This window comes from Rhamphochromis sp. 'chilingali' (genome assembly GCF_963969265.1).
Source record: "Rhamphochromis sp. 'chilingali' genome assembly, chromosome: 8".
Lineage (NCBI taxonomy): Eukaryota > Metazoa > Chordata > Actinopteri > Cichliformes > Cichlidae > Rhamphochromis > Rhamphochromis sp. 'chilingali'.
This window is the reverse complement of record NC_137935.1, coordinates 17,861,195-17,875,210: the sequence shown is the minus strand read 5'-3', so window position 1 is coordinate 17,875,210 and position 14,016 is coordinate 17,861,195. Positions and strand designations below refer to the sequence as shown.

Here is a 14,016-nt window from a genome sequence, read left to right as displayed (position 1 = left end):
TGTGTAAAGACAGATACTCACTTTGGTGAACTGGCCTTGGAACATTGTGTGCAACATTGAAAAAAGAGCTTGACATTTTATTTTAATATAAGCACACATTTATACGATATTTGGAGATCAAGTCACTTGTTATAGTCATAATGCTTTACAAAGTTCACATGAGATTACTGCATTGGAAAACATGTTTATTTAAAAATGTACTGGAAGATGCTCTCTCATCTAAGATGAAGAGAAAGCAAGTTAAACTACAATTCAGGTTAGAATTTTTTTTCTCCCCCGCCCAGTAGATCAATTACAATTTTCGTGTACAAAACAGAAACATTTTAATTAAATACATTTTTTTTTTAAAGACAGCTTCCATTCTTTCTCATTGTTTTAGTTTCTATTGCATTTGAATGAATCATATTATACACAGCATAAAGTCATTAATCTACATTTGTAATCATGTTTTCCCCCTCTATCATTCACGCATGGCAATTTTAAACAATAAAGTGCTTTTTTTTTTTTTAATTAAAAAAAAAAAAAACAACCTTCTCTTCAATCAATCTAAGATACACTGAGAGAATACCTGCAGCCCTCTTCAAGACACTGGAATCTGACGGACACGTGCACATTTACACACAAATACTCAATCCCACACACGAGTAGGCAATATTTTCACCTGGCTGTTTGTTCATTTATACAGTGTATGTTTACTCTGTGCTTTGTATATGAAAAGGTCTCGAGCACACAGACTGACTGAGATTAATCGTTCTGTTAATTACTGCTAAGTTTAACTTAGACATCTGATTCTTTTTGCTATCCATCTTTTGTTTTTGTGTGCCTCTTTTTTTTTTTTTTAAGGGGGTGGGTAGATTTGTTCAACAGCATCCACACTGACGGTAACTTGTTGTTTCCATTTTGTTAAGAACAGTTAAGAATCAAGCTGGATCTGCACACACACACACACACACACACACACACACACACACACACACTTTCTTCAAACCCTGTATTGTCCACTGTCAGTGAACATCTTGCCTCTTGTCTCATATGTGAGCTGTGAATTTCAGTCATTTACAGAGGACTCTCCATCAAGTATGTAGAACAGCTTTACTTCTTGAAAATCTGTTACACACACATTGTATCTACTAAAGATTAAAAAAAAAAAAAAGAAAAAAAAAAAAAGGTTCATGCTGGATTTGTGTTTTTACTGCACTAACATTTTTGAGAGGCTGTTGCAAAAGAGCCCACACGTTATGAACCCTACATAGTGTGCTATACAGTGTCAAACTATGGTGTAGAGCTGTCCCCATGCAAGACTTAGTCCTTCAGCCAGGACCGAATGAGTGCCACGGCGCGGCTGTCCACTGCATCGTGGCTGACAGCCACTCTTTGCGTTGTCATGGCCCATTTCTTTTGTCTTGCCCACATCATGAGACAAGGGCACTGTCTTACAGTCGAGAGGGAGCAAAGAATCTCATGGCATTGATTTCTACTGTGCTTCCATTGATTTACCACTTTTGCTCTTTGTGTTTCGCTTGGGAAAAAAAATACACGAGAGCAGAGTAAAAACGTTGATATCTCAATACACCGCTGATAACTGAACAGGCAAAAACTGCAATAATGTTTTTCAGCTTGCTGTGTTCATAGGCGATTCAGTGAGAAGCTCGAGTAATTTTCCTTCTTCTTCTGCCACGACGTGCAAATATGACCTTTGCCATACAATCCTGCTCGCTGTGCTCTACGTTTCAGCAGCCCGGTCATAGGGCAGCAAAAATATTACATCACAAGCTGTGATGTGACTCTGACAGCCGACACTTGAAGAGCTGCGGTGATGAATAGCTTAACGGCATCTCTCTTAATGATCACAATGTCCATTAACAGTTAAGGAAGGCACGTAATGCTCTGAGAGTGCTCTCCAGTCACTAGATGAGATTTATATCCTGCTGTTTTGAGTGACAGGCACTTGAACACCTTTCTGTCCTGTTGCTATGGATGCAAGAACAGAAAAGGCATATTAATCGTCATGCAGCAACAAATTACACCAAATGAAACAAGAAGTAACGCTGCTCACAACCAAGAAGAGTAAAAACAGAAAACTCACCCAATCGGTATTTCTCTTTAGCCTCTGCTCTCTCTTTGGCATCAAAGTACCAGACTGTGATGGCATAGCTGCAAGAGACAAAAAGGCTGAAATAAGAATAAAAGCTCATCTTTTTATGGACAAAGAACTATGGCTCAAAAAGGGGGGAAAAAGAAGAAGAAAAAGAGACATTGTCGGTGAATTTTATAAATTGATAAAGCAGGAACACAATGGTCGTAACAGTCACAATGTCACAAAAGAAACAAATAAAAACTAAAGTCGACCAGGCCGCAGACGTCACAGGCAGCATAGGGTTAATTCTTGCTGTTTCTCATCTCTCCTGTGGGGCTGTATTGTTTATTCCTGTCTCTCATGTCTTTGCCTTTCCAGCACGAGTCCTGCAATCGAACCTTCCTCCCCACTCCCTCCCACCGACCTCCTCAGGAAACACATATTTCCTGCCTCCGGCCCCACCTCGCCCCCCAGCAGTCAAGACGCAGAGGAGAGGAGATGGGAGAGTAAAAGGCTACGTGCCACGTGACCTTGTAAACATGCAAACGCTTACGTCGGTCTGTAAAGTGGGTCCGAATTATCTCGTGTGAGCATCAAGGAAACTTCAACCCATGTGAAACCCAGTTTTCTATACACACACGTAATCAACTGTAGAAAGACACCGACAATGACCACGCTGAAGTAAAATGAGAATAGAGAGAGGGGAGCGAAGGGAAAATATAAATGTAATCTTTTTTTAACCTGCTGGAATAGTTTTGATAAAAACATATATTGGTTTCTGCACAAAAAGCCTAAACTGTATGTTAATTATGATGTACTTATAGAACTGAGCAACAGAAGACAGTTAGCTGCCAATAACCCATTGCATGATTTTACATGAATTAATGTGCACGTGTTACTAACCGAGTTGAGTAGGCTGGCCTAACTTCATGTGGGTTCCTGCGGTCAGACCAGAAGATGAGCAGCCGGTCGAAGAGAGGTTCAACTTTGGCTACCACATTTTTGCCTTCAGGATAGATCTGCAGCAACCCACCTTGTTTCTACAAACAAGACAAATGCATAACAGAAACAGAAATACTTATTTCCAAAGTACATAATGCGAATCCCTGAGGGTTTACCCGGGTTACCAAATACAAAATAATAATAATAATAATAATAATGCAATAACATTAGATGCACATATAAACTAATGATGATTAACTTGTTTTTCTCATTTCAACTGAGTGAAACAAATAGTGGAAAAAAATGTACCTTGGCATCCCAGTTCTTGTTAAGATAGTAGATACAGGTGATGCACCGTCCATCACCGTTAGGGTTGTCAATGTGGCGCACGTACCCTGCCCCGTTACCTGGGTAACAGGCAACCATGGCCTAAAAACAGAAGAAATGGGATCATTAGTTATAACTTGATACACCATTATAACAAAAAACACAGAGTTAACTTTTGATTTTTATTCTTCAGCCATATTTGTAACGTAGAGGCAGGACTGTTTGAAAGGTCGGCACTAGTAGAAGATACGAGTGATGCAGTGCAGGAATGATGCAGCTACCCTCCTCCTCATCTCCTGCTCTAATCATCTCTCACATTTGGCTTTTCGAACCCTCTGCAGTAAACCACACCACCATATCTATCTATCTATCTATCTATCTATCTATCTATCTATCTATACACATATACACACACACACGAGAACTATTTGAATATTTAATATTTTCCATAGTGTTATTAAGTGGGCAGCGCAGTAAAGCAAAGAAATATGTCAGAGTTCAGCAAAGAAACGATCTGCAAACAATGGTTTCACGCTGGTATTTCCCCTGCTTGACGTCTGAGAGTTGGAGGCTGTGAAGCAGGAGAGCACTGCTTTCTCTGGGGAGACAGAGGGAACTGAGACCTGCGTGAAAAGTCCTTCGTTCAATGCGCATTCCAGACGAGGGCCACTACAGGGCCACGTGGCTGTAGGCTAAAAAATAGAGCTGTGCCAAAATATGATACATACAAGGCTGTGTGACATATTCTTCAGATTAACTGGGGCATATTTGTGCTTCAGTAACTTTCCAAACTGTCTCCTCTGGCTTTAAGTCTCCTCAATATATGAAAAATCTATAGCTGATTCACTTACTCACTGACATCAGCTTTTGCTAGCGGAGATTGTGGCTGATGCATTTGGCAGCGTGTAAAGTAACGATTTCATTATTATCTCTCCAGGTTGACAACAGAAGAAGATACTGTCATTGTCTTGACTTATACTGTTCTGCATGGGAAGCAAAGCTTACAATACGAGTCAGCGCATCACTTTAGCTCAGCTGAGCAATACTATTATTCATTGCTAACAGCTTCTGCAATGCCGCAGTATTGATTTAACTCAGCTGATGCTATCGTTTAAGTTCTTGTACTACAGTGTGCAACTTGTACCCTTAGGAAATGAAAGCCTGCTCACATAGATTTCTAAGACAAACACACCTGCCCTAGTGTTGTTTGTGAAACTCAAAAGTGACTGTAACACTTTGTGGAGGAGAGCTTTGATGCATGCTTTCCTGCTCCTCTTGCTGGGCTTCATAGAAAAGTGAGCTTGATTGTGTGACTCTGCTTGGCAACAATTGTCTGCTCTCATTACTGACCAGTGCTCAGAGTTAGCGCTCATTAACCTCTAGACCTCTTCTTCTCGACTCAGACTGCCAAACGGTGTCCATGTCAAAATGAGCAGACTAATTGTACAAAATGAAAAACGGATATTTGGGTGTGTTGCTTATGATCATCAGAAGTGTCGCTTTACTTAGAATTTATTTCAACAGAGTCCCTACAATAATACAGAAAAAGCTCCCAACAATCAGATGACCCCTATGAGCAAGTACTCGATGACAGTGGGAAGAGAAAAAAAAACAACAACAACAACAACAACAACAACAACAACAACAACACCCTTTTACAAATTTCCAGGAGAACCAGGCACTCTCTTGGGTTATTTTGACTTTGATGTCAAGGTCACCAGGATTAGAACTCGTCTTGAGATTTCTATTAGATGTACCAATGGCATTGTTTTCAAAACCATACGTCGCCTTGTTCATGAGTTATTGCATTCACAAGATATTTTTATTTTTTAAGAAAACCTGACCTCTGACCTTGAGATCGAGATCAGTGAGATTCAAACCTGTCCGAGATTTTTAATAGATAGACCTAAAGTATCTATTTGAAAATCTTAGGTGACTTCCTTTTTTAGTTATTGCATTTACAAGATTTTCAGAAAAATATGACCTCTGACTCTTTGGGGTTGAGGTCACTGATATTCAAACTTATCCATGACGTGCAGTAGACATACTTATGGCATCAGTATAAGCTCCTATGACGCCTCTAATTCTGTGAATTCTATCGCAGTCATAAACTAAGTTGTCCAAGCCACCCATCCAGTGAAGTGACAATAGCCCGTCAGCCTTTTACGGCTGAGGAGTGTAAAAAAAAAAAAGAAAAAGTTTGCCTTATAATTGGTCATTTTCGGCTTTTTTTGAACAACTGATCGTTTGTTTTGATGTGCTAACCCTTAGGACCTCTACTTGTTGACTTGGCAACATCTTCATGCCAAACAGTGACAAGAAGAAGAAAATACCAGACAGGAGTCTACTTTTAGCACCCTGCTGTCACTGTCAAGTTCACATATTACCTTCTGCTGCTGACCTTGTACCACAGTGATAACAGCTGATCGGTCTTGTGGGGGTACGTGCCCTTTTGTGCAGACAAGAAGCTGCTCTGTTGTGCAAAGGATAAATATGCACTCTGTCATTAAACAGACAGCAAACTGTATAAAGGTATACTTTGGTTTTGACTTAATTCAAAAAGGAAACTATTCAGGTTTAGAATACTTATGAGTATAATTTTTATAAGTAGTTTTATTTTAATGGCAGCTATCTTTGAAGCAGAGTGGATTCTGGTAGGCAGTTAGTGATCATCTGAATCGCAGCTATTGAGAACGGGAAAATGGCATACCAGACATTTTGATACTCAATGACAAATTTGATTTTTTTAACAATGAGTGTAAATATTTTGGGTGTGCATGTATTCGAGGAAGTATGGTTTCCCCCATAAATGCCCACAAACTGTCTTAACAGCTGTAATTAACCACAATTAACATGTGATATGCCGCATCAGGCACCTCAGGCCTAGCCCTGAAGCATAAACACATTAAACGCACACTGATACACTGTGGCTATCAAAGCGTACACAAGAAGGGTATATAATTTAGAAGATGAGTTATTGTTTTATTTTATTATTATTTTTTACTTTAAACCTACCTGAGGTGAAAAAAAAAAAAGTTTTCTAACACAACGATAATATTCAAATAAGTTTCATATACATCCACATTGCATCAGTCTACACCTGTCAGTTGCAAAGACACCCACAGACACAATACTCGGTCAGCTAAACAGCACAAATTGATCCTATCTGTCATTTCTGGCCCTCCTCACCTCCTCATCTCTCCCCTCAGTAAGTTCAAGTCTAACTTGCACCAACCACATGCCTGCCCGGGACCAGCATTAATGCTCTAATGGCAGCTCTGGGTAGATACCCAGGTGACGGGCAGGCAGGCAGAACAAGCTGTTCTGGAGGAGAACAAAAATAAACTCCAATGCCACATGCATATTCAGATAAAGGGAATTATGGTGGAGGTGGGGGGTGGGGCTGGGTGAGGGGGTGGCTGAACAAATACAGGCATTGCCGTTTGCCAAGGTGATCGAGTAAAAGAGAGGGAAGGCATTTTTATGCGTGTGACGCACAGCAGCGAAAATGTTGCAAGTTGACTGTGATGACTCCAAACGCTAAGGAGAATTTCAGAAACAAAAAGTTTTCAGTCTGGGTTTTGGTGGTAGTTATGTTTCTATAAACATTTCAGGATTCGTTAACCTTCAAGTAAACTGTTTTAAAATCCTCTTTGAGTCATATTACTCATCTGCTGCAACAGATATAGACTGCACAGATCGGTTACTCCTTACGATTGCAAACATTACTATTTTAAAGTCCCCTGCGGATCCCACAAGCCTTGTGCATGTCTCCCAAACTCTATGCTATGAAAACATAAGAGAAGTGTGTTAGCAGGCCAAAAGAAGTCCTCAATCTCCACCACATTTTGCCGTGTGGCAGCCCTGAGCCCTTTCGGATGAATGGAAAACGTGAATCAAAGTCAACAAGTCCTTGATGGTGAATGTTTTGGAGCTGCTCAAGGACTCTTCGGTAAAACAAATCTTTTTCAATTCCACAGTTGAGACCTGCTGAGTCACTAACTGTCAAGCAGCACAGTATTTTTGCTCCATTTTCAAAACTGATTACTCAGAAGCAGCCGGGAGAGCAGGAGATTTCATATAAGGCAGAAAAAGAGATTATTAATTTCTTCCAAATTGAGAATGAGATAAGAGCCCGGGTGAATAAAACGGAATAAGGCTGAACTGCTCTGCCACTCCCAGCTCATATCTCTGCCGTCCTTCCAGTTTGATGTCACGGCCCGCTGCTTAGCCAGATTCACATCTAGTTTGCTGCTCATATAAGCTGAAGGATGGTTTTAGAGTGTGTGAGAAGGGGTGTGACTTGGACTAGGTGAGTTCAAACAATAACTCTATAATTGTTCCCTAGCAGCATATCGTAACCAGCAATACTGTGATCCAAGTGAGTGTCACTCTCCCATTCAAGAATAGCCAATATCTGCTAACATGCCCAGGCTCTGGATTCACTGCAACTCTGTGAGTGTTTTGAAAGAGGCGGTAGACCCCTCTTTCCCTCGCCTAATTAAAAAAAACAAAACAAATTTGTCATTAAGGTTACAAAATGTGAGCCTCTAAAGCTGAATCACATCAACACAGCACTATCGCATTTGGAGACATTGCCGCATGACAAGATATAAATGGTTAGAAACACAATCAAATTCAAATATAATAAACAGCCTCTAGTGTTAACAGTATATTACTCGGGGTTGTGTGAACATAACACAAAGGAAACCAAAAAAAAAAAAAAAAAAAAAAATGGTGAGATCATAGGCTGTGCCCTTATGAGTCAGTCACACTATAGCCACAGTTGCACTCATTATGTATGAGTCAGCCCTGAATATTAGCCTAAGCAACACAGTCAAACGACTATTTCTGTAGGTGTTAGCATTTGCATGTACACGATACACTATTTCTTTTTTTTAAATAAAAAATTAGCAGCTCCACATATTATGCACCAAGCCTGGGTCCTTTAGAGTAGTGGACCTTGCATAACATCACATTAAGATGCATTCAAAATGATAGGCGAGCGTCCTTATAAACACCAACTTGTCATCAAAGGGAAACCAAATGTTAACTGTTAAAACTAAAATCTGGTTCTATTTACCATAGATTATCTGAAAGGAAATTAAATTGATTTAAAAACTGAAAATCCAACCATTCATCCATCCATGCTAGGAACTCAGTGACTAGCCTGCGTGTTAGTATATGACTTCTGGCTCCTGCCTGCACGGTGGCACTGCTGAGCTCTAGGAGGGGCATCTAAGGACACTTTACTGCAGAAGACAGACAGTCCTAATATGCCAAGCTTCTGCTGCATCGCCCTTTCTCGCTTACTCATCACTGTCTTCCCTTTACCCCCTGATCCACTGCACGTTCACATCTCCTCTAACCCATCCCTTATCTTTGAGACTTTCCCAGTATCACCTTGGGTCATGTAAACTACATTACCATTCCTTTTGTTAACACTATAATCCTTGCCTTCCCACCCCCACGTTCTCACAGGCAGCGAAACCGGCCTTCTGCTGACTAACAGTAGACAGGCTTGGGGGAAAAAAGTGCTACTTACTGCTGGTGCGGCATTATTTTGGGCATTGCCAGGCCCTCTTTTTCCTCTCCTCATCTCTTTCATACACAATGCGCAGCTCTACTCTGTATGGGCCTGTTACCAAGGTAACGGCAGGGAAATATTTTGCCCAAGTAGCAAATAAGGGGCTTGATAAAACGGGAAAGGAGAAAGGGAGTAAAGGACATGGGAAATGAAAATGTGGAGAAAAGGAAAAGACGAGAAGAAGAGCAGAACACCAAGAAGAAGGAAAAATACAAGTGCACTCTGGACAATGAGACGAGAGGACGTACCCCACAGTACCCACACGGTGCCCCTTCCATGTATCTGTATTCTGTACTGCCTCTTTTCCTTTCCTTATCACTTCCTCTTTCTTTCATGCTCACTCCACAATTGCACCTATTGCAATGCTGTCTCTCGCACTAATCCACACAAACACCCCGTCAGGACATTTTGTACTATGCGGCACGGACCTTTTCCTTTTATTTTTATGCACCAAGAGCGCACAATGTGATTTTGGCCTGGGAACAACTGCCGTTTAGGTCTCGAACATTTTCACCAAGGGGTCACTCGGTTTGTTATCCCATCTAAGAGAGAATAGATGACCAAGTAGGTAAAAGTTAACACAATACATTGTGAAGGATGTATTATCCTTCACAATAAAACAGTGGGATCTAATAATCAACCAAGATTGACTCACTGTCCTCCTAATTTCATGGCACTGCAGAAACTGGAATCAGCACATTTTACATTTACAGCGTTAAAGTTCTGCATTGAAGATTTGCATACTGTTTCCAGGGTTAAGTGTTTGCTCTTTTGTTGTTGTTGTTGTTTTCAAGATCGAAGTAACACCTTCGATGCGTTATTGACTTCAAAGATAAATCCACTTCTGTCATGAAAGTAAGCTGCAGCTTAAAGTGTCAAAAGATAAAGAGTGTTTTCTAATGTGAGACAGGCTACACGGCAGAATGCCATTCAACAGCAATGCACAAGACCTTACTGTTACCGTTTTTGCACTCTGAAGTGCAGGGATGGGGGTAATTGTGGAAAACTGGGCATGTGTTACCCTTACACAGCTCTGCTCAGGCATTATGTTAAAGTGGCTTCACTTTACTGAAGCAGCGCTGTCGGCCCAAGTCTAAGGGAGCAAAGGCGGCTGCAGTGAGATAAGCACAACAGACCTCGTTTAAACACAGTCTCAAGCTGACGTAAATGGTAAGACATGCATTTAGGGCAGGGTGCTATGTGCAGTTGAGCAGAGTTAGCAAGGTTGTGAAGGAAGCACTATGGAAATAGAGGTGAAAAAAGAATATCCATCCATCCATGTTTTATTATGTCAAACAACAAAACAGTTGTTTGACATGGTTTCAAGCAACTTTTTACATCTGTGTGTTGTATTTTGCATAGACATAAAGATAAATGCTGGCTAATTTGCTACACCGCTGCAAAGACTTGTGTGGTTGCCAGCTTGCAGGCAACAGCTTTCCAATGCGGAGCACTAATGTGTCTATTTTTTCAGATCAGATCACATTTGATCAACATCAAGAGCCATCCTGGACGTCTTTTCCACATAAAACAGGTTGCGCATTTCAACAGGAGTAAAAAAAACAAAAAAAAACAAAGGGAAAAAACCCCCAGCCCAGACTGGCGTGTAAAACACAGACAGGGGGGAGAGCATACAGTGCCCCTAACAGATATACACAGAGATAAACACATGGAAAAAGACTAACAAAGTTCAATTCTTTTTTTTTCTTTGCTCTTCTACAATGTTTTTCCCAAACTATTGGGGAAGTATTTTGTAATTTTGGGGCTCATTCCTGAGGGCCGCACTCTGATAATTGTGCACTGTGTCTGAAAAATATCAATGGAAAAACTGGGTCACGTAGTGATGCTAAAGTAAAATAAGGGGGGAAAAAATGGCATGAGATATAAGATAAGGGAAATGAAAACAAACACTCCTCTGCCATGCCTGTGCCATGTTTGTGTGGGTCAAAGTGATGATAGAAAATTCTGGCAGAGATAAAGCGATGGCAGGAGGAGATACAGCCCCGAGTTTGTTTTCTTCTTCTTTAGGGTGCCAGAGGTATGAAGGCAGGGACTAGGACGGGGAGATAAACTTCGGCAGGCCTAAACCTAGTGCGAGTAGGACTGCAGCCCCTCCCTCTCGCATGTGCCACAAACACAGGGCTCATCTTGACATCCTATCAGCAGGAGCCCTGCGCACTCTCCCCATGTGGTGCGATGGTGTGTGTTTGCCTACCCACATGTCGGCATTATAGAAGGTAAAGCAGGGCAGACAAGACAGCCTAGCACAATTTGAATGAGGTCAGACTGACGCTCTACTCTGGCATCCTTTATTGTCCTCCGTTTTCTCTGGCACGTTTCTTTTAAAACCTCTCACCCGCACCCCCCTCCCCCACTCCTCTCACCTTAGTGCGTCCGTTGATGACACAGTTCCCAAGCTGTCCATTGGCAGAGCTGTACATGACGGCCTCATCTATGTGAGCCATCAGCACTCCAATGTTCTCGCACCCGGGCTCTTTCCCCTCCACCCAGGCGATCTGGTCGCCCCTGATGTTAAGGGAGGGAATGTTCTTCTGGCTCACCAGCTGCCCACCGCGAAACTTCCCATTCTGATTTAGAGTCTCCACCTCTTCCAGGACTCTGTCGCCCAGCTGGGAGCCCAGGAAGTTGTCCTTTACACAAATCCCATAATACGTCATGCAAGGGACGATGTACTGCTTGGCTATGCGCTCTGCTGACCAGCCAGTCCCTGCAGGAAGTGGTGGGTTACGGGCAGCATGTACCCCGGGTGTAGCTGAAAGGCCTGAAGAAGCCACCTTACTGTGCCCACTGTGCTGATTATTATGAGGGGCAGCGTGGGTTAAGGAAGCCAACTGGTTGGAATGGGAACTGTTGCCACAGTTGACAGCAACTGAGAGAGGGGCGACTGCTCGAGCCACTCTGCTGGTTTCTGTGGATTTGATTGCAACGCCTCCCTCTACCAACCTTCTCCGCTTCCAGTCTGAGTCCCCTGAAGCGAATACTGGGTCCATAGAACCTCCTGGTCCAGGTGACCCCACGCTCTGGCTGCTAACAGTCTCTGGCCCAATCTCCCGATTCTCCCCACATCTCTTTTTCTGCTGTTGTGCCTGTCTGGTTTTTAAGTCACCATTGAGTCTCCGCATTACTGACGGGTGCTTCTCATGAGCAGTCCAGTCCCCGTTCTCCATCAGGCAGGCTCTGCTGGTGAGGGGGTACCCGGGGCCCTCCGTTTGCCCCTCCACCCCCGTTACTTGGGCAGGGTAACCATTTGGCGTCTGAGCCAAAACGCCTGAGTGGTTGCCCTCTACAGTTGCAGAAGGCGACACCACCCCGCCGTTGTAGAGCGGCACGCCGGTTTTGCATTGCTTCGTTGGGGTGGTGATTCCCGGGGAGTCAGTCTGAGAGGCTAGATCCGCGAGCAACTCCGCCGCGGTTGGACTGCCGACCGGCGCCGCACATAAGCCATTAAGCCCCATGTCCGTCCGGTGCGTGTGGTGAATCTCTGTCGGTCCGCTGACAAACTGCCTGCTGTTCGCTCCTCTGTCCTGCTTGTGTGAAACTGCGACGGATCCGCGGGCTGGGTTTACAAGGTCCGTCTGTTCCAAACTCTCCATTTCATCTCGTCATCTGCTGGATGCGCACGTACTTCACGTCCTCGACTCATTTTCTAGCTGAGCCGCTGCTGCTCTCTCTGGGGGAGAAGATCCCTGGCGCAACCGATGGAAGTTTCATGACTAAGTCCTCCTCTGCTGCCTTTGATTCCTCCCATTTCTCCGGTTTAAATACTCTGAAGCAGCGTGTTTGTTTGTCTCCGTGTCTTATATATACATTCTGGGAGTGTGTTGGGCATTTCTGTGAAGAGCAAAACGATACACTTTAGACCTATTAATAGCACAGTGAAGACCACCTGTCACAGCGAGCTGATGTAAATAATTCCTAATATTTATGTGGTGCAACAAACTCCTAGTTTGGGCTATATATGCGGTATATAGGCCTACTCGTAGTATTTTTTAAGTGGGAGCAAGAAAACAGTGCAGCCTATACATTTTTAAAAATACAATCCTAAGCATATGCCATCAGTGTAAAGAAAATGAAAAAATGTGCAGGCTAATATTTACTGCAGCTTTATACCCAGATTTTAGTCATTACAAAGAAGGAAGGTCAAAACAAGTCACTTTTACACACAGTTGGGCTATACCACTTTGACAATGGACACGAAAATAATAAAAATATAATATAGGATAAAATGAGCACTATAAAAGGAGCTTTCAATATAAGCTTCGACATCGTGAAGTGTATTAAATTTTGGCGAAACACCAATTAAATTATTTATATTTCGTCTTTGTCTGCCATTCATTACCAACTTAGCAGCACCACTATTGTTAAGTGCCCCTTGAAAAAAAGAGTGAAAGACTAAACTGGTTTATTGAACGCCATTAAAAAAGAAAAACGTCCCACAGAGTATTAAATAAGTTAAATATGCAGGTTATGGGGTCTAAAAGCGTTGAAATTTCTCGCCGGGAAAGCACAATCCACTGCTTACCTACGGCAGCCTACAGCAATGCAAATCCTCGGCGAGCGTACGTGACAGGCTGAGAGTACGCATGTTATTTCCGGGATTGTCTAGCTCGTGCGTCCGTCCCATCCAATTTTCTTGTCGGTTATAAATAATATCCAGGTGGCGAGGGCAGCCAACGGCGGCCTGACACATTAAACCGGGCGGAGGGGCGAAAAGAGGAGCCCGGAGATCCGCCAGGCGCCCTCAAAACACCCAAAAAAAGCGCTCCCCGTTGTGTCGGTGAGCGCCCCCAGTTTGTGTCTGCCTCCCCCCACCCCTACTCTCTTTCGCCTCCTCCCACAGCTCTCTCTCTCTCTCTCTGTGTCTCGCTCCAACTGCCGTTTACATGCATGCAGGCCGGCCATGTGACTACTTGCTACTATAGCCGACCTACAGCAGCAATAACATAAACCGCCCGTGAGAGGAAAGAAAAATACTATAGAAAATAATGCGTTTATGTTATTCAAAGATTTTAATATTTATTTAAACAATACCAGAATGTTGAAAAGTTGACTCGAAAGTATA

General features: G+C 42.7%; 1 protein-coding gene across 1 annotated transcript; it reads right to left on the bottom strand.

Moving 5' to 3' along the window:
- Positions 1–312: 312 nt before the first annotated feature.
- On the bottom strand, positions 313–13,755 carry egln2 (egl-9 family hypoxia-inducible factor 2). Its single transcript, XM_080890000.1, has 6 exons — positions 13,477–13,755; positions 11,318–12,785; positions 3,329–3,448; positions 2,981–3,117; positions 2,087–2,154; positions 313–1,971 (listed from the first exon to the last, which is right to left on the bottom strand). Exons 2-6 carry the CDS (start codon positions 12,545–12,547, stop codon positions 1,919–1,921), a joined length of 1,608 nt encoding a protein of 535 aa, XP_080746126.1. The 5' UTR covers positions 12,548–12,785; positions 13,477–13,755; the 3' UTR covers positions 313–1,918.
- Between the last annotated feature and the right edge of the window lie 261 nt (positions 13,756–14,016).